Source organism: Orycteropus afer, unplaced genomic scaffold (genome assembly GCF_000298275.1).
Source record: "Orycteropus afer afer isolate SDZICR_OR568_19922 unplaced genomic scaffold, OryAfe1.0 scaffold00305, whole genome shotgun sequence".
NCBI lineage: Eukaryota > Metazoa > Chordata > Mammalia > Tubulidentata > Orycteropodidae > Orycteropus > Orycteropus afer.
This window is the reverse complement of record NW_006921892.1, coordinates 2,911,467-2,934,745: the sequence shown is the minus strand read 5'-3', so window position 1 is coordinate 2,934,745 and position 23,279 is coordinate 2,911,467. Positions and strand designations below refer to the sequence as shown.

General features: G+C 35.9%; 1 protein-coding gene across 1 annotated transcript in view; it reads left to right on the top strand.

The window, feature by feature from the left end:
• The window catches only part of RAPGEF2 (Rap guanine nucleotide exchange factor 2), a 412,763-nt gene that overhangs the window by 144,297 nt on the left and 245,187 nt on the right, over nucleotides 1–23,279 (top strand). Inside the window, exons 2-3 of the mRNA XM_042782406.1 lie at nucleotides 14,806–14,876; nucleotides 21,309–21,365. Coding sequence (XP_042638340.1) covers nucleotides 14,806–14,876; nucleotides 21,309–21,365 — 128 coding nt within the window. The remainder of the gene's footprint in view (nucleotides 1–14,805; nucleotides 14,877–21,308; nucleotides 21,366–23,279) is intronic.

Sequence of the window (23,279 nt, the reverse complement as noted above, 5' to 3'; positions counted from 1 at the left end):
GTGAGTCGGGTCTGACTCAACGGCAAGTACCAACAACAACAACTTCTGGCAGTCAATGGTGTATTCAATATTCTTTGCTAATAGCACAATTCAAATGCGTCATTTCTTCTGCAGTCTTCTTTATTCATTGTCCAGCTTTCACATGCATATGAAACGATTGAAAATACCATGGCTTGGACTCGGTGCACTTTAGTCTTCAGAGTGACATCTTTGCTCTTTAAAGAGGTCTTTTGCAGCAGATTTGCCCAGTGCAGTACATCATCTGATTTCTTGACTGCTGCTTCCATAGGTGAGGATTGTGGATCCAAGTAAGAGGAAATTTCTACACTTCAACATAAAGAAAACAAGAAGTTCTTACAATTGGACCAATAAGCAACATCATGATAGATGGAGAAAAGATTGACATTATCAAGGATTTCATTTTACTTGATCTACTATTGTGATGGAAATGACGCTGTAGATCTCATGATAGAATTTTGCAAGACCAATGACTTATTCATTGCAAATACCTTTATTCAACAACACACAAATGATGGCTATACATGTGGACTTAGCCGGACAGAGTACACAGGAATCAGATTGACTACATCTGTGGCAAGAGCTGATGGAAAAGTTCAATATCTTCAGCCAAAACCAGGCTAGGAGCTGATTGTGGAACAGACCAACAGATCAGCTGCTTATATGCAAGGTCAAGTTGAAGGTGAAGACAATTAAAACAAGCCCATGAGAGCCAGAATCTGACCTTGATTATATCCCTCCTGAATTTAGAGACCATCTAAAGAATAGATTTGATGAATTGAACACCAATGACTGAAAACCAGAAGAATTGTGGGATAACAGCAAGAACATCATCTATGAAGAAAGCAAAAGGTCATTAAAAAGATAGGAAAGGAAGAAAAGACCAAACTAGATGGCAGGAGAGACTCTGAAACTTGCCCTTGAACAGAGAGTAGCTAAAGCAAATGGGAGAATCAACAGGATGAAAGAGCTGCACAGAAGATTGAAAGAGCAGCTCGAGAAGACAAAGGCAATTATTATATTGAAATGTGCAAAGACCTGGAGTTAGAAAACCAAAAGGGAAGAACACACTAGGCATTTCTCAATCTGAAAGAACTGAGGAAAAAAGTCTTAAATTGCAGTATTGAAAGATTGCATGGGCAATATGTTGAATGATGCAGGAAATATCAAAAGAAGGTGGATGGAATACACAGAGCACTATACCATTTATACCAATAAAAAGAACTGACAGATGATCATCCATTTTAGGCGGTGGCCTATGATCAAGAGCCAGTGGTATTGAAGGAAGAAGTCAAAGCTGCACTGAAGGAATTGGCAAAAAACGAGGCTCTGAGAATCGACAGAATATTCATTGAGATGTTTCAACAAATGGATACCGTGCTGGAGGCACTCAGCTATGCTAAGAGATTTGGAAGACAACTACCTGGCCAACTGACTGGAAGAGATCCATATTTGTACCCATTCCAAAGAAAGTGATCCTACAGAATATGGAAATTATCAAACAATATCACTGATAATCACACGCAAGTAAAATCTTACTGAAGATAATTCAAAAACAGTTGCAGCAGTATATTGACAGAGAACTTCCAGAAATGCAAGCTGGATTTCTGAAAGGACGTGGAGTGAGGGACATTATAGCTGATGTGAGATGGATCTTGGGTTAAAGCAAAGAATAGCAGAAAGATGTTTACTTGTGTTTTATTAACTATGCATATTGTGTGGATCATAACAAATTGTGGATAACATTGAGAAGAATGCGGAGTCCAGAACACTTAATTGTACTCATGAGGAACCTGTACATAGACAAGGAGGCTGTCATTTGAACAGAACAAGGGGGCACTGCATGGCTTAAAATCAGGAAGGGGGTGTGTCAGGGTTGTATTCTTTCACCATACTTATTCAGTCTATATACTGAGCAAATAATATGAGAAGCTAGACTGTATGAAGAAGAGCTTGGCATCAGGGTTGGAGGAAGGCTTATTAACAACCTGCGATATGCAGACGACACAGCTTTGATTGCTGAACGTGAGGATGACTTGAAGCATTTACTGATGAAGATTAAAGACTACAGTCTACAGTATGGATTATACCTAAATACAAAGAAAACAAAAATGCTCACAACTGGACCAATAAGTAGCATCACGATAGATGGAGAAAGGATTGAAGTTGCCAAAGACTTCATATTACTTGGTTCCACAATCATCACCAATGGAAGCAGCAGTCTAAGTGTTAAAAGATGTATTGCATTGGGCAAATCTGTTGCAGAAGACCTCTTTCAAGCGCTGAAGAGCAAAGATATCTCCTTAAAGACTAAGCCCAACTCAAGCCAATGGTATTTTCATTCACTTCATATGCATGTGAGAGCTGGACAATGAATAAGGAAGATCGAAGAATAGTTGATGCTTTTGTGTTGTGGTTTTGGTGAAGAATGCTGAAAGTACTGTGGACTGCTTAAGGAACTAACAAATCTGTCCTGGAAGAAGTTCAGCTGGAATGCTCCTTGCAAGTGTGGATGGCCAGAGTTTGTCTCACCTACTTTGGTCATGTTGTCCGAAGAAACCATTCTCTGGAGAAGGATGCAATGCTTGATAAAGTGGAGGGTCAACGAAAAAGGGGAAGACCTTCAAAAAGATGAATTGACATGGTGGCTGCATTGATGGGCTCAGGTATAGTAGGGATTGTGAGCCTGGCACAGGACCCAGGCAGTGTTTCGTTCTGTTGTATGTAAGATCACTCTGAGTTGGAGATGACTCAACGGCACATAACAACAACTGTAGTAGAATGTTAAAATGTGAACCTCTGGAATTAGGGTGATATTAGCAACTTGAGACTTTTCAGGTTAATTTATGTAGATGCTATGGTCCGTCATTGCAGAGAGAGGGCTTTGTAGGAGTGATGGAACCATCCATTCACCCCTAACCCTAGCATTGTTTCCACAAGGTTTAACCAGAGTCAGACTGTTTGGGGGAGTTGAACACCAAACCAAGCCTAAGGTTTTAGTTAAAATGCATTGTTAGAAGAGATTTGAGGGGAGGGAGTATGTTTGGTTGATTTTTTTTTTTTTTTAATTGATGATAAAACTTGTCCAGAAATTACTTTATTTAGAGTATTTTCCATCAGTTCGTGCACAGCATTTACCTTTTTGGTGTTTGGTCTCAATAAAATGTTAACTTAAAATACAGGTATTTACTACCAGGTGAGTTAATGATGGAGAGCAAAAACCAGTCTAGGATCAAATTTTCTGCAAATAGTTTTCTAAGGTGTTAATCTACACATGTGAAATTAAAATTTAACCTCCAGCTTTGCAGTCTGAGAGGTTAAAATAAGATATTTTTCTTAGTTGCCTGTCAAGTTGATTGCAACTCATGGCAACCTCATGTGTTACTTTAAAATGAACATATATTTTGTTAAATTTATTATTCTTGCTGCCTAAGAGATCTGAATTCTCAGAAGCTGTGGCTTTGGTAGCTAATGCATTGTTCTGAATGGGAAATACTTACACTGACTCTTAAAAACAGGAATGATAGACTGATTTCAAACAAAAACTGAAATTGATTTTTTTATTTATTTGTGCACAAGGTAAGTTTTTACTTTCAGCTCATTTGTTGGTTTTCTAATGAGAAAATGTAATCTTCATAAATGACACTTACTTGCTGAGATGTTGTTTTCTCCAAGAACATGGCAGTGTTCATAGTACATAATATGTACTCTAGGTTTTCTGAAAAATTGCCTTGACTTCTGTTTTGCTGTATCATTTAACTCTCCATGTTTTTCAGTAAAAGAGAAACTCTTTCAGAGAAAGAGGATGATATGTGACATTTCTTATATTCCTTGGAATTTATGAAAGTACTTTTCTGAGTTCCTCACCTCATCTCCCTGCTCTCAGCTGACTGCTCTCTGGCTCTCAGCTTGTTACTGCTGACACTGACTTGAAGTATCAAAGGGATGGGATGAGGGTGTGTTCTTTTGTCACACAAATCTCTGTTTTGTCATTTTAAGGTAAATTAAAGAAGTGATTACTTTATAATTACTTTTCTCTGAAGTTTAGAAACTTAAAAAAACTTTTTTTTTTTTTTTGAAAAGGACATAGTAGAATGCCCTTTTCAGTGGAAAATACCCAAGGAAACTTTAGACAAATAGGGAATAATTTGAACTGTGCCTTATACTTCTGGAATTACATATATCTTGTAAAGATGTAATATTTAAGAACTTGAGGCTGAAAAAAAACATATGCAGTGTGCATTATAGTTGACCAGTTATATAATTATTAGGTTTCCCCAGATTATGGAATGTGAATTTGATTGAAATCACAACCCTGGGGAATTGTTTTTCATTTGGGTGTAAATGAGTAGCTCAGAAACAGTATTTTGCCTTCATATAATTTAGGGTTGAAATAGTCATTTAAGAACATACTTAAGAATGTTACTGAAAACCATATACTTTACCATGGATTATTTTTCCTAAAAGTTTTTTGAAAGTGTATGATGATGTAACTCTAGAGTATGAATGACTGCAATGGCACCAAAACACCTCAGGAGTCTAGTGAGCTGACATTTTTGTTTAAATTGTTTCAGTGAAGTGGAGGTGAGGTGCTGGTTTAAAATAAGTTTTCTGTACTAGAAAACCATCCTGTCAACTCAGATTCATTGTAATCCCTCAGTGTGTCAGAGTTGGGTTTTCAGTGGCTAATTTTTTGGGGAGTAGATCACCAGGCCTTTCTTCCAAGGTACCTCTGGATGGACTTGAACTACTAGTCTTTTGTTTGCAGTTCAGTGTGTGTTAAACATTTGCACCACCCAGGGCTTCCTTACCTACTAGAGATGATAGAAATTTTGCCTCACTCTTTCTCGCCTCACCCCCTTTCTTTTGAGGAATAGGGAATTGTCCTATTCTCTGAGATGATCTTAAGGACTGCTTTAAAGACTGATTTCTATGGATGTGTAATGGAAGTATACTTGTGAAACTAGTAATTAAATGCATGAACCCACCCAGAGGCACCTTGGAAGGCAGTCTTGGCAGTCCGCTTCCAAAAGGTCACACATAGCCTTGAAAACCCTAAGGAACCAGTTTTCTGCACACATGAGGACTAGAATCTTAATCATGTCATTTAGCAAGGAGGACTGTTGGCTCAGTCTGCCATCTTGTGGCCATTTACAGAAATGGCTCAGCCTGTACCAACCGAAAAACCAAACCCTGCCATGGAGTCGGATCCGACTCATAGTGACCCGTTCCTTGGGTTTCCGAGGCAGTATCACTAGGGAAGTAGATTGCCCAACCTTCCGTGCGAGGAGTGGCTGGTGGGTTTGAACCGCCAGCTTTCTGGTTAGCAGTCAAATGCCTTAGGCACTACGCCTCCAGAACTCCTTTTCCACAGCTATGAAAACATATTTCTTCCCTGGCAGTTGCAGTTCAAACCCACCAGCCACTCCTCGGAAGGAAGATGGGGCAATCTACTTCCTAGTGATACTGCCTCGGAAACCCAAGAGGGGTCTCTATGAGTTGGGTCTGACTTGACGGCACATAACAAGTGTTCAATTTAAGGTTGCACAGCTAGCCCTGCAGTTGTGTTGCCTTTTTTCTTTGTATTCTGAAATACAAAAAAATGGTCTGATGGAGAGATTATAAAGATGTGCAAGAGAAGACAGAGTGCCTTTTTCAGTGTGCTTATTCTCTGGCTGAGCAGATAAAATATAAAACCCTGAAAATAAGGTGACTATACAGGGCACATGTGAAGGCCAAATGAGTGGTAAAGGCAGTTAGGATTTTAGTGGTCCACAAAGAAAGCCGTCACCACCAATGGCAAATGAGGGGTTGGAGAAATCTTCTACCAGAGTAGAAGGTGGGAGGAGTGTGTTCTGTACTCTGTGTTAGGTTGAACCTAAAGATAGCTAGAGGACTCCTATGGAAAGGGCACAAGAGACTGGTGGTATTTTGATTTTATTCTGAAGCTTACTCGGCACCTTGGAAGCATATGGCTTGAATGTTATGTGCTTGGAGCAGTGGTAACGAAAATGTGTTTTGTCAGTAATAGGCTTCATTGCCCCACCACTGCTAAACAACAGTGAAGATGGTGTGAGGTTCACTTGGGAGTTTTGGGTCAAAGTCATCAGCTCACTTTTCTGCATGACCTTCAATGTGATTTGTGAACCAACTAGAAATTTATGTTATACAGTACTATGCAGGACAAGGTCCTGTGGGGGGACAATTTGGAAATATTAGCAAAAAGCGGTATTTTAGGGTTAATCTGACATGTGCTACTGATCTATTGTTTTACTGAATTACTTGAATATGACTGTTTTTCTCCACATGTTACTTTTAAATTGTGTATTAGTTGTATTGTTATTAGCTGTGTCCAGTTGGCCCCTGACTCATGGTGACTCCATGCATGTCAGAATGAAACACTACCTAGTGCTGCTCTATCTATTCCCATGATTGGTTGTAGATTGAACGATTGTGATCTGTAGCGTTTTGGTTGGCTGGATTTTGGAAGTAGATCACCAAGCCTTTCAGAAAAAAATATACATAGCGCTTTGAATATTTTCTAATATCATTCACAAAAGGAAAAATATCCAGGAATGGTGGTGAAATAAATTAGATCTGAAAAGAGCTTCAGGAAATCCAATATGACTTGGAATTCGTGAGAAACCTCTCAAATTTAAAACATCAACATAGAAATATTTTAAGGAAGTTTTTAATGCAGAAATTTTATAGGTTCAAATTAATGGAATGCAAGCAGGGAGTTTTTGTTTTGTTTTGTTTTTTAAGATTTCATTTTGGTTAAATGTTAAAAAACATTTTTGAGTTATTGATAATAAACTTATATTAGAGAAGAACATTCTTGCATTTGGTTGTCTAGCTCTGCCAGTCTTAAATATGTTTCTAGACAGTCTTTCTTGGAGGAAAAATTAAGTGCTGTTTTGAAATTGAATTTTTCCCCCATTTCCCCTTTCCTTGTTCTTAAAGGTAAGAGATTTCAAACCAGTATCATTGGAAAGTATATTAGTAACAGATGCAATAACAAATACTCTCTTTAAACCTAAAAATCTAGATTTATAAAACATAATTTACTGTCTTTATATATGTTTTATAAATAATTTGAGTTTTTTTCCAGTCGAGCCATTCACGTTAAAAGAATGAATTAATTTGAAATAATTCTGATATGCATGATATTTCAGGAATATTTTGAATTTTATGTTCTGGGATTATTATACACTTTGCATTTAGGTCTTGCAGGTAATACAATCCGTTACCCTTTTGGAAGGTTTTATATGAACCATGAATTATTATGAAACTACATATAACTTTAGCTACACAGTCTAGCCAAGTAGTTGCTATCCACCTTGTTTTGCAAATACAGCCTTAATAACACACCCAGTCTCACATAACTTAGAAGTGATTGGGACCAGGATTTGAACCTTACTCCATCTGACTCCAAAGGCCATAGTCTTACCATTACATCCTTCTGCTGCTTACGATAGTTTTTCTCTGTGTTTTAGAGTAGAACTATTTGGGATCTCCCAAATAAAACTTTTAAACTTAACTACCATTTCAGTAGACATAGAAAATCTTCCAGATCTTCCACCTTTCAGCCCCCTCTCCAGTGTGGTTGTAAACATGAGTTTGAGCCTTGTATATTTTAGTTTTTAAACTCCTTACTAATAATGTTCAAGATACAGTACTCTAGTTCATTGGTAGTGATCTGTTGCTAAGATGACTAAGTTAGCTTTTTTGTCTTTGCAAGTTTCTCTCTCTTAACAGACCCACAGGGAGAATAAGTTGACATTATAGTTCCCGGTCCTGTGACTGCTGTTATTTGAGTAGGATGCTCCTACCTCTTACACCTTATGTTTAAATCCAGAGGCATTTTGCTACTTAGGTCTCCTGTGTAGGCTTGTTTACAGTAGCATAATGTCAACCTTAGTTTCCTTGATGATTGAGATGTAGTCTTTTTAAAGGCATCAACCTACTTTTGAAAATAGTTTAAATATATAGCTTCATATCTAAAACAGAAAGCATTTTGAAAGAAAGAAGTGTACTTTTTTTCATATGATATATCATTTTTTTTCATATGATATAAACTCACTGCTGTTGAGTTGGATCCGATGCATAGTGACCCTTCCTTGGTATCACTATGGAAGTAGATTGCCCAACCTTCCTTCTGAGGAGTGCCTGGTGGGTTTGAACCACCAGCCTTCTGGTTAGCAGTCAGATGCATTAGGCACTACACCACCAGAGCTTCCTTCAGGTAGTATGTTGTTGTTGTTATATGCCATCGAGTTGGACCCGACTCATAGCGACTCCTCCTTGGGTTTCCGAAGCAGTTATCACTACGGAAGTGATATCCTTTCTTCCAAGGAATGGCTGGTGGGTTTGAACCACCAGCCTTCTGGTTAGCAGTCAAATGCCTTAGGCACTACACTACCAGAGCTCATTCATATAGTGTAAAGTATTTCCCTCCTTCCTCTGCTGTGTACAGGTGGATACAAAAGTGGGGTTGTGGAATAGTTATCTTCTCACAGTTCTCCAAAGAGCATTTAAAAAATACTGTAAGTCACTAATGAAAATCTGCTGTTGCCAAACAAATGAAATTAAAAGTTAGTTTTGAGTAAATTATAAGTTTGACTGTATCTCTAAGGAGAATTAGAGAGCAAGCCTGAGATTGATTTCTTTCCTATTAGGCAGGTGTTAATGTTTGTAGACTCTGAGCAGGAGGATTGACTTTGGTTAGGTTGTGAGCAATAACTCTCCTAAACTACCTAGAGGACGCTTGAGTTTTGATACATGGTTTACATTGGGGCAAAGAATGGATCTGTTCTTCATGGAAAACTTCCATGGAAAAATGTCTGTCAATATCTTTCTCTCCTGGGCTAGAGTGTTTTTTTTTTTTTTTTAAATAACTTTAGACTGTTTCTAAATAGCAACTATTTTGTAAATAAAAGGATGTCCTTTCTGGGAGGAGAAGGGAAAAACTTGTCTAAAAATGCCGCTTCCTGGTTAAAGATGTGTTCCTATTTGTAGAGAATTTTTTGGGAAAAATAATTGAACACATTTTAAGGGTCCTTTAAAATAGTAATCATCATGTGGAGTTCATTTGCTTTGGGAGATGCAGGTGGAGAGGTTAGAAATTTCTGTTTGTATGCTGTAGTTTCTTGACTGAAATAAAAATTGGCACAATTTTGGTGATTTAATTCTCTAGCATCTTTTCAAAGTTCATAGAAACATCACGTTATTCTGTGAATATCTCTGTTGTTTGTATAGAGAGAGTGGAAAACAAAAGAATTCAAGAATATAACTCCCTGAAGGCTATACATTTTCTTATTATGTCTTCAGAGAAAACTCTTGCTCTATGACACAGCATGTCTGGTTTTCACTGATGGCTGGAAATTTCAGGTTGGCTTGAGGAACAACGACTTCCTTAGTGCCTCATCTTTACTCTTTTGCCTTATTGTTTCTTTACTGGGTAAAGGCAATTCCTTACTAGCTTATACAGCATCTTAATATAAAGGCTAGCTATTAAAGGGAGATAAAGCTTGAAACTTCTGCATGAGAACTGAAGGAAAAAGTGGTGAGTCAAGGGCCTAGTCTCTAGGGACAAGGAAGGGATGTGGGTGGGATAGTTCCCAGGCAGTCTGCATCCTTTGAAGTGACCACTCATGCCCTGAAATCTCTTTCTTTACATTACTGATATATTTCATTTCTCTTGTTTGTGATGCCTGAAATGGCATACCACTTAAGATTTGTTTGGACTGTGGAAATACAAATTAGACAGTTCCGCATAGAAAGTTCAAGGACCACCACTGATCACTTAACCCATAACTGTGTTTAGATTGCCGCCTTGGGCCCACTGGCTTGTTAGGGGGCTTAGGGTAATGTGAGGTTGCTGAACCATGTGAAGAGAGAGATAGAAAGAGAGTTGATAGGAAGATTCAAAAGGCAAAGTTTGCATACTTCAAAGTGTTACCTCATCCCACCTTTCCTCTAGGAGAGAAGAAAAATCTCTTCCTCTTTGTCATTCAGTGTTATTTACCTTACTTGGAATTGTCTAACCATTCATGAACCTAATATTTGTGTACTGGACTCTTGATTGAGAAAAAAACTTACCCATAGATTCCTCCTCCTTTTAGTTTACGTTTTGTTTTCTCATCTTTACTCAACATTCCTTCATTCCTCAGGGTTGAAGAGCAGAGATTTCCCAATGCCTTTTCCCTAACTTCTCTGCTCTTTCTGCCCAAATCTGTGATGATTAGGTTCATATTGCAGAGTAAAACATCACTTTTATTTGTTTGTTGCCTACCACCTAGACACCATTTTTTTTTCTACCACTTGTTTTGTTAGTGACAATAAAAAAATCACAATTTAGATAGACTCTGTCTGTAAAGTCATCTGCAATATTGCCTTTCTTTTAAAGTTTTATGTTTAGTAATACTGTCTGCTTCCCTAATTTATAAGCTTCTTGTAGCATAGACCATTTAAACCAAGTTTCTTTTGAGATGACTTATGTTAGAGGTAATAGAAGAAACTCTGGATGTAATTGTTGAATTCATTTAAAAAGTTTATAGTATAATTAGACACAGAAAATATTCACGTGAAAGTTACTGGTTATGCAAGATTCCCTGGTTGTCTATTGATTGAGAAATGTGTTTAAATGTAACCTCCTAAAACATCATAATTATATGACAAGAGAATGCTTTACTTTGCAGCTACAAACCTAATAAAAAACAAACTCAGTGCCACTGGGTCAGTTTTGACTCATAGTGACCCTTTAGGACAAAGTAAAACTGCCCTGCATAGTTTGTAAGGCTGTAAATCTTTACTGAAACAGACTGCCTTATGTTTCTCCCACCGAGTAGCTGTTGGGTTCAAACTACCTTCAGCTACATACCTACAGAATGGAATACTACTTTTAAAAACTGGCTTATGCAGTAATGGTATAATGCAATCAATTGTCCCATTGATTTACCCTCTAAATTTTATAATTAATGGAAGCTCAATAACAATTTTGTGACCTATTCACCTGAATTTTAGTCAGTGAATTAGTAGGTGATAATACAGCATTGCTCTCTATACTTTTATCAACTAGTAAACAACCTTCTTTAATTTTTAAGCTATAGTTATACATATTACCTTAAGAGAAATAGTGGTGGTAGTAATTCACACTCAAAATTGTTAACATCACGTATATTATACTGACACACTAACACTAGGGCATGGCTTATTCAGCATGTGATCCCTATGCAATTATGAAACTCCATGAAGTTAAAAAAGCAACTGATTAAAAAAGTGCCATTTAAACCTTTAAGGCTGTTCTTTCCTCGATTCTGTGTCTAAGCTTCCAAATTTTTGTTTCTGTCATGTTTCCTCCCCCTCCTCCACTTTCTTTACCTCCTATTTCTTTCTAATATTGTTGTAAATATTTTTTTTGTCAGTATCTATTTATTTGCTTAATAAGCATTACATGAATGTCAATAGTCTTGTCAGTTTAGGTGAAAGCCCTGTCAGCCTGGGGCAGGTTGTAACAGGTTGACAGGTATTTCAGTGAAAACATACAAGATTTTAATACTTGAATCAGAATATAACTTCTTCAGAAATAAGGCAGTCTTTCTTATAGTGTAACAGTTACAAGCAACACACATTCATAGTAATTTAAAAAGTTTAAAAATCACTCAGAAGGACCTTTTATTATAAATATTTTTTTTTTTTTGAAAAGGCTGCTCATAAATTAGGATGTTTTTATTTTTTCCTAGATGCAAATAGAATATTAGGATTGAATCTGATTGCTTCAAAACATTTATTAGGGCTAGGGATGTACATACTTTGTTAACTTAGCTGGTGGAAACATTTTTACTGCAGTATTCATTCCCACCCCCCCCATTTGTATTGAATTCATAGGGCATAGTTTAGATTTTAGTCTTTAAATAGTATGTCAGGGATTTGCGGGAAATATGAAAGACTACAGATTAATAAAAATGAAAGGCCATTAGTTTGAAAATTGACCACCATAGAGCAACACATTAAATTCCTAATGTTGATAAATTTTGATTTGAGATGATTAAGAATTAAAAGTCAGATCTCTGTTTTTGCTCAACACATCATAATGCTATTTTAAGGACTATAATATTTTAGGGTAATAACCTTGTTTCTTCTTAAAAAGTTGGTCTAATTCCTTATCTAGTTATTCTGTAAATTATTATCACTTATCTGTGGCCTTCATATGTAAACTTAAAATTTGATGTAATTTTTGTTTGTTCTAAAATGATTTTCTAAGGCTTTTTTATAATTAAAAATGATTAAAGTTAATGAAAGAAGTGCAAGGTTTATACATTGATAAGTACAAAACATTGTTGAAAAAAATTAAAGGTGACCTCAGAAAAAAATTAAAAAATCATTGCTGTCGAGTCAGCTCCGACTCATAGCCATCCCTCCTTGGGTTTCCCAGGTGGTATCTCTATAGAAGTAGATTGCCCAGTCTTCATTCTGAGAGTGGCTGGTGGGTTTGAATCGCCAGCCTTCTGGTTAGCAGTCAAATGCCTTAGGCACTATGCTACCAGAGCTCCTAAAGGTGACCTAAGTAAGTGAAAAGTTATCCCACGTCATGAATCATGAAGGCTTAATATTGTTAAGATTATGATATACTAATTGATCGGTAGATTTGGTACAGTCTCTATCAAAATTCCATATTGTCCTTTTTGCAGAAATTAGCAAGCTGGTCCTAAAAATTAATATGGAAATGCAGGGCATCTAGAAGAGCCAAAACACTCTTGAATAAATAGAAGAATGTTGGAAGACTCAAACTTAACCAATTTTAAAACTTTCTGCAAAGTTACAGTAATCAAGGGAGTGTGGTACTGGCATAAGGATGTTGTTGTTGTTGTTATGTGCCATCGAGTCAAACCTGACTCATAGCGACCCCTCCTTGGGTTTCCGAGGCAGTAGCAGTATCACTACAGAAGTAGAATTGCCCAACCTTCCTTCCAAGGAGTGGCTGGTGGGTTTAGCAGGCAAGTGTCTTAGCCACTACGCTACCAGAGCTCTGGCATAAGGATATATATATATATATATATATATATATATATATATCAATAGAGTTAGAATTAGGTGTCCAGAAATGAACTCTATTATTTATGATCAATCCATTCTTTGCATGCATGCCAGTACAGTTTAATGGGGGAAGGAATAGTCTTTTCAACAAATGCTGCTGCAATACCTGGGTACATGAAGTTGTATCCCTGCCTCATGCTATGTACAAAAATTAGCTCAAAATAGACAGTTCAACAATTAAAGGAGAACAGAAGTGATGATAGGTGTCCAAAATGTGGTGTATCCGTACAATGATATTTTATTTGGCATTAAAAAGGAATGAAGAGTTCCTGGATGTTTGGCTGCTAACTGAAAGGCTGGAGGTTCAAGTCTTCCCAGACACCTCAGAAGAAAGGCATGGCAATCTACTTCTGAAAAATTTGCCATTGAAAACCCTATGGAGTACAGCTCTACTCTGACATATGAAGGGTGGCTGTGAGTTGGCCTCCTTGACAGGAGGTTAAAAAAAGGAAAGAAGTACGGACACTTGCTACATCATGGATAAATCTTGAAAAATTAACCTGAGTGAAGAAGTCAGTCACAAAAGACCCTATGTTCTGTTTGAAGTGCTCAGTATAGGCAAATCTATAAGAAAGAAGTTTAGTGGTTGCCAGGAGCTGGAAGGAAAGGGAGAATGAGCAATAACTGCTGATGGATATGGGGTTGATTCATGGGGTGGTGAAAATGTTTTGAAATTAAAGAATGGTGGTGATTGTACAATACAAACCACTGAGTTGTTCACTTTTAGTAGTAAAAAATTTATAGTATGTGAATTATTTCAATAAAATGGTTATTTAAAAGGATTATTTAAAAATTGAAAGAAAATACTTAAGATATTCACTGAGATTTAAAGCAAGAGTAAATTTAAATGTCCATTTGTATTCTTGATTTCAAAAACTGAGGAATCTTAAATATTCATTGGAGTCTTAAAATACGAATTCCTATTGGCTTACCATGTTTGATGGTAAATAGAACTCTGAATTCATACCTGTTCTGAACCCTGATGAATAACTTTGAATACTTTTTTCCATTTACTACAAGGTGATCTAGAAAAACAAGGCATGATTCTCTATCTCTGTCTTTCATTTAAAAAAAAAAAAGAATATGTTACAACTTTCACATTTCCATATATATAAAATGTCATTTGGTAAAAAACGGGGGGCAAAAAAGTCATCTAGTAAGAAATGGGGAAAAAAATTAGTAGTTATTTTTAAGTGTAGTCATGAATTACTTCATATTATAATTTTAAGAACATATTTTTATTTATTCATGGTATTAAATTTCTTTACATTTATAGAACTTTACCTTTGAAATTATGATGTAATAGGCAGAAAATAGGTGATAAAAATTTATGAGGAATTGATTTTCATAAATTTGAGTCAATTTCCCATGTCACTTTAGTTTGTATATTTCACTGTACATAAATTATATTTCAGTAAAATGTATTTTAAAAATTTTGAGTCAATTTAACTTAATACTTTAATAGCTTTTATACATATCTTAAAGACAGTTGTAATAGGTAACATTGATATAGTTTAGCCTTTCTGTTAATATTTGTTTTTAATGTCTAAAAAAAAGTATTTTTAGAAAAAATAAAACAACTGTTGATGGCTTAATATAGTCTATAAATACAATGACTTATTTTAGAAGTCTCTAACAAGTTGAATAGTTTGACATACAAGTCTAATAATTTCTTTTTCTTTCAAACAGGATCTGGAAATAGTGTATTCATATTTACATGGTATGGAAGCCTTATCAAACTTGAGGGAGCATCAACTTAGGTATGTCATTTTAAGATTGATTTAGTAATAGTATACTAAATTTTTATATGATTGATTTATTTATTATAGTTAAGAAGTTGTTGTTGTTGTTTTGTTGTTATTTGCCATTGAGTCGGCCCCGACTCATAGCGACCCCTCCTTGGGTTTCTGAGGCAGTATCACGACGGAAGTAGGAATGCCCAACCTTCCTTCCGAGGAGTGGCTGGTGGGTTTGAACCGCCAGCCTTCTGGTTAGCTGTCAAGTGCCTTAGGCACTATGGTACCAGAGCTCCTAGTTAAGCAGTAGACAGACTTAAAGATAAAGCTTATTTTTGAAAACTGTGCCTCATAGCCCTGGTACTTGACTTTTTATGATTTTTACAAAATTGAATTCAGTTTCATCCACACAATGAATTTTTGACATTTCTATCATAGTAATCAACTCTCTTTCTCGTACACAAACATGTACACACACATTCTCACGCTCACACATTCACAAAGTAACAAACACTTAGTTGGTGAGTATACCACAACCAAAAATAACTAAACCCTCTGCCATTGAGATGATTCAGACTCATGGCAACCCCATGTATTTTCAGAGTAACACTGCCCCAAATGGTTTTCAGTGGTGTAATCTGATGGAAATAGATTGCCAAAGGGGCATTATTTGCTTCTGTGGAAAATAAAACTCTACTACTCAGGACTCACATGCATTAGAAACTAGAATGCTTTAACTATTCAAAGAAAAGTTAGGTTTATTATATACTAGGTATTTGTATGACATATATTTATTGCAATAAGTAGTGAATAGACTGCCCCTTTCTAGGAAACACAGTTTGTATCATAGGTTTTCTATGTGGTCTGCTCATATAAAAATCTTACCAATTTTGTTGTATGGTGATAGAGTAACTTTATGGTTATCTGGGCTTCATATTAAAAAGAACAAAAACATCTTCTGTGATCCAGAAAATTTTACCTTAAGTGGATCAGAAAATAAAGGACTTTGGGAATATGGAGTACATGTAAACAAAAACTAGAATATAATAGGAAGGCTTTGTTTAAGAAGGTTTTGCTTCCTGCAACTCTGGCTTGTTGAGATGCCAACAATTGTTAATTATAAAAGGAATACTTTTCCTATATATTTTCCCCTTTCCTTTTCAAACACTAATTAATTTGTGAGCATGCCAATTTTATATTTAGTTGTTAATTGAAGAAAGTGTCAAGAGGATTCAATACCTCTAAAATTAAATTTTGAATGAAAATCATTTAAATTAGATTGCAGGTTAAGCGTTTAAAAATTCAGTAAAGTTGTTACTAGAAAGGGCAAAACCATTGGGATTTTAGAAGGTGGTGCAAATTAAAGCAAGAGCAATTTTTAAAGTGTGTAACTTTTATCTTACATGCATTAGAAATAACCACTTTCGATGACAAATTTTCTAAAGAGAAAGTGCATTAACATTGTTCTACTTTAATGGAATGCACTTAATCCTCAAATGCAAATGCAATTAATTCTCAGTATAAATGTCCCATTCCCATAGTGCATTAAAGACCACTCATGGGTGATATTTAGATATATTGATTAAAAAAAAAAAAAAAAAACCTCACTACCATCAAGTCAAACTCGACTCATAGCGACCCCTCCTTGGGTTTCCGAGGTGGTATCACTACGAAAGTAGATTGACTAACCTTCCTTCGAAGGAGTAGCTGGTGGGTTTGAGCTGCCAACCTTTTGGGTAGCAGTCAAATGCCTTAGGCACTATGCTACCAGAACTCCTGACATATTGATTATGTAATATATATTTGTAGTACATGTACTTATGAAATTATTTAGATAATAGGAATTCTGTGCAATAGAAAAAAGAAAATTTTAATATTTTTCTGAAAAATTTCAAAATTATTAAAGTAGGTCTCTTATATCTATCAGTCAGCTTTAGGACTATCAATTTTCTCCAATCGAAAAGTGATTTTTAGTTAGAAATAATTATTAGATGTATGATTAGAAAGTCTGTTTTCAGACCTTACACAGTTTTGTTTATTGGTATGAATTTATAAGAGGGGCCTTTAGGATGTTTATAGTGTTCTAGTTACGTTGAAACGTCATTTGTTTCCCATGTTTATGGGAAAAAAAGCAGCTTAACTCACTTGTCCTGTTTTAGAACAGGTCATAATACCTAAATGAATAACAAAAAAAGGAGATAAAAATAAACTCAACGACTTGGATAACGTTTTTTGTAATTTTACCATTTCTTGGAAAAATACGTCTCATTTAGATAAGTTATTTTGCTTGAATTTTATACAGAAAAGTTTTACCAGTTCAGACTTCCACATAACAGTTTTCCTCTATTAGAAAAGAAAAGCAAAATATACATAATCAGATTTTCGAAGTCTGTTTATTCCATATTGGACAGTAGAACAAAATTTCCCTCTTCCAGAAGGAAAGAGGCATTCTTTGAAAGCTTTGGCTCCCGTACTACTCTGACTCATTCATATATAAACAATAAATTAATTCTGAACAGTTAAAATAGATGTCACTACATTACTATAAGATCACACACTGTGCAGTGTAAAGATTCTCAGATCTTTGCTTAAGAACTTTTTTTTTTTTTTAGCAGAACTTTAATTATTCTGCTGTTTACCCCTTTCTGTAGCTCAGAAGCAGCACACTTCTTAAGAGGTAAATATTGTTATGAACTGAGGCCAAATATCTGTAAAATGCAGAGCAGGGCCATTTAATGTTAGAATCAGCAGCCTGCTGAACTATGTGTGTTATTCAGCATTATGGCTGAGTGTAATTAGCATGTATAGATGCTTTTCAGTCATTAAAAATAACTAAATTAAAGTTAGTGTACTCTGTTTAGGCATTCAGAGAAGAACAAATATGCTTTCCCTAGCAATGTTTAAAGAAAAAATTATTTTGGTACTTTGTGTATTATTTTGGTCCATTGTCATATCAAAGATTTTATTATGATGAAATTTGGTGACACTGGTTAAGTTTCTTTATTCAGCCAATGTATATATTAGTCAGGACCCTACTACAGACATACCTTAGAGATAGAGACCCACCACAATAAAGTGAGTCACACAAATTTTTTTGTTTCCCAGTGCATATAAAAGTTGTATTTACACTACACTACAGTCCATTAAGTGTGCAGTAACATCAAGAAAAATTTGAAATACTGTGAGAATTACCAAAATGTGACACAGAGACATTCAGTGAGCACATGCTATTAGAAAAATAGATACTGATAGACTTACTTGACTTAGGGTTGCTGGAAACCTTCAATATGTAAAAAAGAAAAAATACAGTATCTGCAAAGTGCAATAAAATGAAGCACAGTAAAACCAGGTGTCCTGTGTATGCTGGACATTGATGTATAGGCAGTGAGGGAGACCATCTTCCTGCCATCTTGGAGATTATTATGTTCCTAATGAGGAAGACAGTGTTTAGGTAAATGGATCTGTGTTGTTTTATTCAAATCTTTGGGTATTGAACATAAGTTGGCATTGACTTTGGTCTCAAAAGGAGATAACCTTTGGGGCAGCTTGGCAAAGATCTTGACAGTATGTAGGTACATCAGAGGCTTTGTTATGGGAGCAGACTTGGTGCAGAAGAATTAAGGGGCCAACTTGTACATGACCTTGAAAGCAAGGAGTTCAGATTCTCCCCCCGCCCCCAAAGGTAGCAGAGATTAGGAACAGAAATATGAAATGATCTAATTTATAGTTTAGGAAGATCTCTGGTAATTATGTGAAGAATGAATGATAGGAGTGAAAATACAGTATTGTGGTCCTGATGAGAGCTAATGATGGGATAATGATGGCTCATATTAGGTTTTAGTGGTAGCGATGATGAACTTGGCCAATTTTGGAGGAAAGATTTTAGAGACAGATGCTAGCAGAGAGATGGGATGTGAAGAGAAGAGTGAAGGATGTCTCCAGGGTTTTTGGCCTAAACATTTGGGTTTCGATTTTGGGGAGAGCAGATGTTTGGGAAGCAATCTGAGTTCTGATTTGCACATTTTATCACACATCCAAGTGGCTATGCTGAGGAGGTCTTTGGATTAGTGGATATCATGGTGAGAGGCCAGAATTGGGCCAGTGTGGAAGTCATCTGTTTATAGATAAAGTTTAAATCACAGAGATGATGAGATTATGTGGGCACAGACGAGGGAGAGGTAGGGTTGAGGAGAGGCCCTAGGAGATGATTGATTATTTAGAAGTCAGATATAGGAATGGGGCTTATGGAAATCCAAATGAGATAGAAAAAATAAGTAGTTGAAAGAAAAGTTAGGAGACTGAAAGCAGGGAAGCCTAGAGAAGATAATGCTATAGAGAAGAGGAAGTAATCAAATGCTACTGAGATTAAGATTACTGGGAGTAAGATTAGGATAGGTAACAAGGTAAATTTTAGGAAGAGTCCATCTCAATGAACAGTGACAGAATACAATTTGACAAAAGCTCTGACAAACTTAAGCATGAGGAATTCTTTGCATGGTCTGTCAACAATTGGTGGAGATGGTGTGATAATGGGGAGGGAAGGATGCCACTGTGATTGTTACAAGATTAAATGCTAAAAAAAACTCTTGAAGTTAAATATTTACATTCTGAAACCTCCAGAAAGCAGGCCAGTATTTTCTCAGCAGGTGCTAGATATATGCTTGAAAGAACATAAGTACTGTTTATACTCTGAGCATGTTGGATGCATGATAAAATAAAAAAGAAACGTTTTAGAGCCTTTTTTTTTTTTTTTTTAAATTTCAGAGAACAAATGATGGGAGAATAACAGGGGGATAAGGAAATGGAGATAGAGTATATAGACAATTTTAAAAGGAGATTTTCTGAATGGTAAAGCAAAATGTGGACAATAGAGGATGGGTGATCCTGAAATGTATTAATATATTGGTAGAAGTGGTTCATTTGAGTGGGAGAAATAGGTGATGATTCAGGTGAAGGTGGTAAGCTCGTAGGAATGGAGAGACTTGTATAAAAGAGGGGACTAAACCAACTTAGAAGTAAAGAGGCTAGGGCAAGGACTCTTTTTCCAACATAACTGGAAACAAGACAGAGTCTGTTACTTAATTTAAGACCCAGAGACCCCTGGTGGTGCAAATGGTTAACATAGTCAGCTAACCAAAAGGTTGGAAGTTCAAGTTCATCCAGAGGTGTCTTGGAAGAAAGACCTGACAATCTGTTCTAAAAAATCAGCTGCATTTCTACTCTGACACATAAGAGGCTGCCATGAGTCAGAATTACCTTGGTGGTTATGATTTAATTTTAGGCTTATCAGTGTGACTATGCTTTCTTATGAAGAATCACCTATTAAAAGAAAATAGCATACTTACTGCTGTGTGTATGGGATCTAACTGCCTTCTGGGGTTAATATATTCAGTTGGAATATTCTGAGTTTCGTAAAAGGGATTGAGAAAGTAAGAGTTTCTAAAGTGGGATGGTGGTAGTGGGAAGAGAGAGTATTTGTAAACAGTTTTACTGGATTTAGCAAAAAGAACAAAGGTGATTGAATTGATTCCATGTTTCACAGATTGAAGAATAGTAACCTCATTGACTGAAATAGAGGCTCTGATAAAATAATTTGTACAGTTTTTTTTTGTTTACTAGTTTCTTCATAAAAAGGAATTATTTTTCTTAGTTTTGCATTTCTGTTTGGAAAATTATATTTGGGTTTAATATCATAGGATTCTTCAGGAAAATGATGTTCTTGAGTTAATTTCAAATATTTAAATATTTATTCATGCTTTTCATAATGTCATATTTTTTCTTCAAGGATGAATCAGCTGAAATAACAAATCTTGAAGCTTGTAAAGTCTCCATTTAGTCATTAGTCATAAAAATACAGAGTTAATAAAAGCCTACTTTTGTCTAAAATTCCATTCTGTTCAGTAACATTAATGTCAGACAGAATGACACTATCACTTTCAAAATTAATAGGGTTTCTTTTCTAATTTTTAGGTTCCTTCTCATTCTGTTTAACTTGGTTTTTCTACATGTGGTTTACATAGTATAAAAAGATATAATTTTGTTTCCCATAAATACATGGCAAAAGTGACATCTTTTCTTTGCTAGCATCTCTTTCCCAGACTTTATGTTTTCAATTTTATTTTGTTAGCACAAAAAACAAAAAAAAAACAGATTCACTGCTCTCGAGTTGAATCTGACTCATAGTGCCCCCTCCTTGGATTTTCATGTGGTATCTCTATGGAAGTAAATTGCCTAGTCTTTCTTCTGAGGAGTGGCTGGTGGGTTTGAATCACCAGCCTTCTGGTTTGCAGTCAAATGCCTTAGGCACTATGCCACCAGAGCTGACTAGTAAATGATTATGACAAGCCAAATGAAGTAATTTTACCATTCTAGACTACATGTCTTACTCAAAGTATTAAATCAATAAGATGTTTTTTAACAGTAGGTATTGAACTCATGTCTCTATTTCTTTTACAGATTAATGTGTGAAACTGTGAGATATGAAAGACACGAAGCAAATGAAGTTTTATACTAGTAGGTGTTTCCTTTTTCTTTGTATAGTATATAATGCAGTGTTATAAGTGTTTCCTAAGGTATCAAAGTAGTAGTGTTAGTAGCATGCTGAGTCAGACTGAACTTATTTTAACATTAGAAATAAGAGCCATTTCAACTGTTTCCTGTCATAAAGTAAAAGTTTATAGTTGTTTACTGATAAATTCACATCTGTATCTGTATCTAAGCTCTTACTTTTGTGTCTTCTGGTTCAGTGATTTTGTTTGCATGGACTGTAAACTGCCCACATGTCATTGGTCAAAGTTTCTTCTTTAAATAGTAGTGATATTCATCTTAAGATTTATTAATAACTGATATTTCTTAATGAATGTGGTAAATATATAGTAAATAAACATTGTTGTATTAAGGATATATATGTTGTTGTTGTTGTTTGCCGTCGAGTTGGCCCCGACTCATAGCGACCCCTCCTTGGGTTTCCGAGGCAGTATCACTACGGAAGTAGGATTGCCCAACCTTCCTTCGAGGAGTGGCTGGTAGGTTTGAACCGCCAGCCTTCTGGTTAGCAGTCAAGTGCCTTAGGCACTATGCTACCAGAGCTCTATGATTTATTAGATATTATTTTGTTAATAATGTTGCCGTGGGTGACTGTTCTATTGACTTTATAATACTACTTTCCATATTATAGGAAATATTTAATGAAATAAATAGAACAGAGATTCTTCCCCCAAGGAGGCCGTAATCTGTTGGGAGAGGTAAATATAAAAGTAAATAAAACAACAAATAAAACCCTAACAAACAAAAATGACCCTGAAAATACAGATATGAACTAAGGACTGAAGAAACACAAAGAAGTGGCTGTGTAACTAGTTCTTAAAGGTGTGTCTAATGATCTAAGAAGCAAGGCTTAGAACCTGTTCGGAGCAGTTCAGTCACAGCCAGTGCAGCAAAATCAGAACAGACCCGAGTTTGTAAAATGTGGATGTACCGGAACAATAAGTAGAATGAGAAAAATTATTGGTTGAAGCCCTGGAAAGGGAGACTCTGGAGAGGCCTGATACCTTTTAGGAGCCTCATGTGGGAGATTGGATTTTTGCCAAGATGGTATAGAGCAACATGCATTCAAAACAAAGGGATCAGGTGCCATCTTTGAACCAGGCACCATTGTTTCCAGCTGTGCGGGTTAAGAGATTTGGTTGCTATGTAGTGCGCAAGCTGCTCCTATTTTCTAGGAGAGAGATTGAATTTCTAGCAGGGCGTTGACCTGTGATATTTTCTGTTCCAGTTATTGTTCTGGCACAACCACATTGTGTAAATTTGGACCTATTCCGGTTTCTCTTTGTTGATTGTGATTGAACCAGGAAGAACTAGTTTGAAGCCTTGTTAAGAAGACTTTTTTAGCAAAGGAGTAGGATATACAGGGATTAAGAGAGATGAAGGGGTCTGGCCTGATGTTAACATTGTGGCAAGGTTAGTGCCACTGGCATGTGGTCAGGGTCATGGTGATAAGGGAAGAGGCAGGCTCTAGTAAGTGCTTATGAATGTGTTGCTAAAAATGTTCATCTTGATTCTTCAGGCAACTGGAAATGAATTTTTTTTGCCACGTAAAGGATATTTTATTATGGAAAATGATAAACATACGAAATTAGGGACAATAGTATAATAGAACCCCCTGGTACTCATCATTCAAAATCGTCACGTCATGGACAATTATGTTTCTTATTCCTTCATTCCTTCACTCTCGATTCCAAATGGATCATTTTAAAGTTAATAATTATATTTATATAGTAGCCATTATTATAGACATTATATCAATTCATTCATGATTATTTTGATGTATCTTTAAAATAAAGAGTTTAAAAAATAACATAACTGCAATATCATCATCAAACCTGCAAAAACGACAAGGAGGCCACATGTTCCGACCTCCTCTAATTC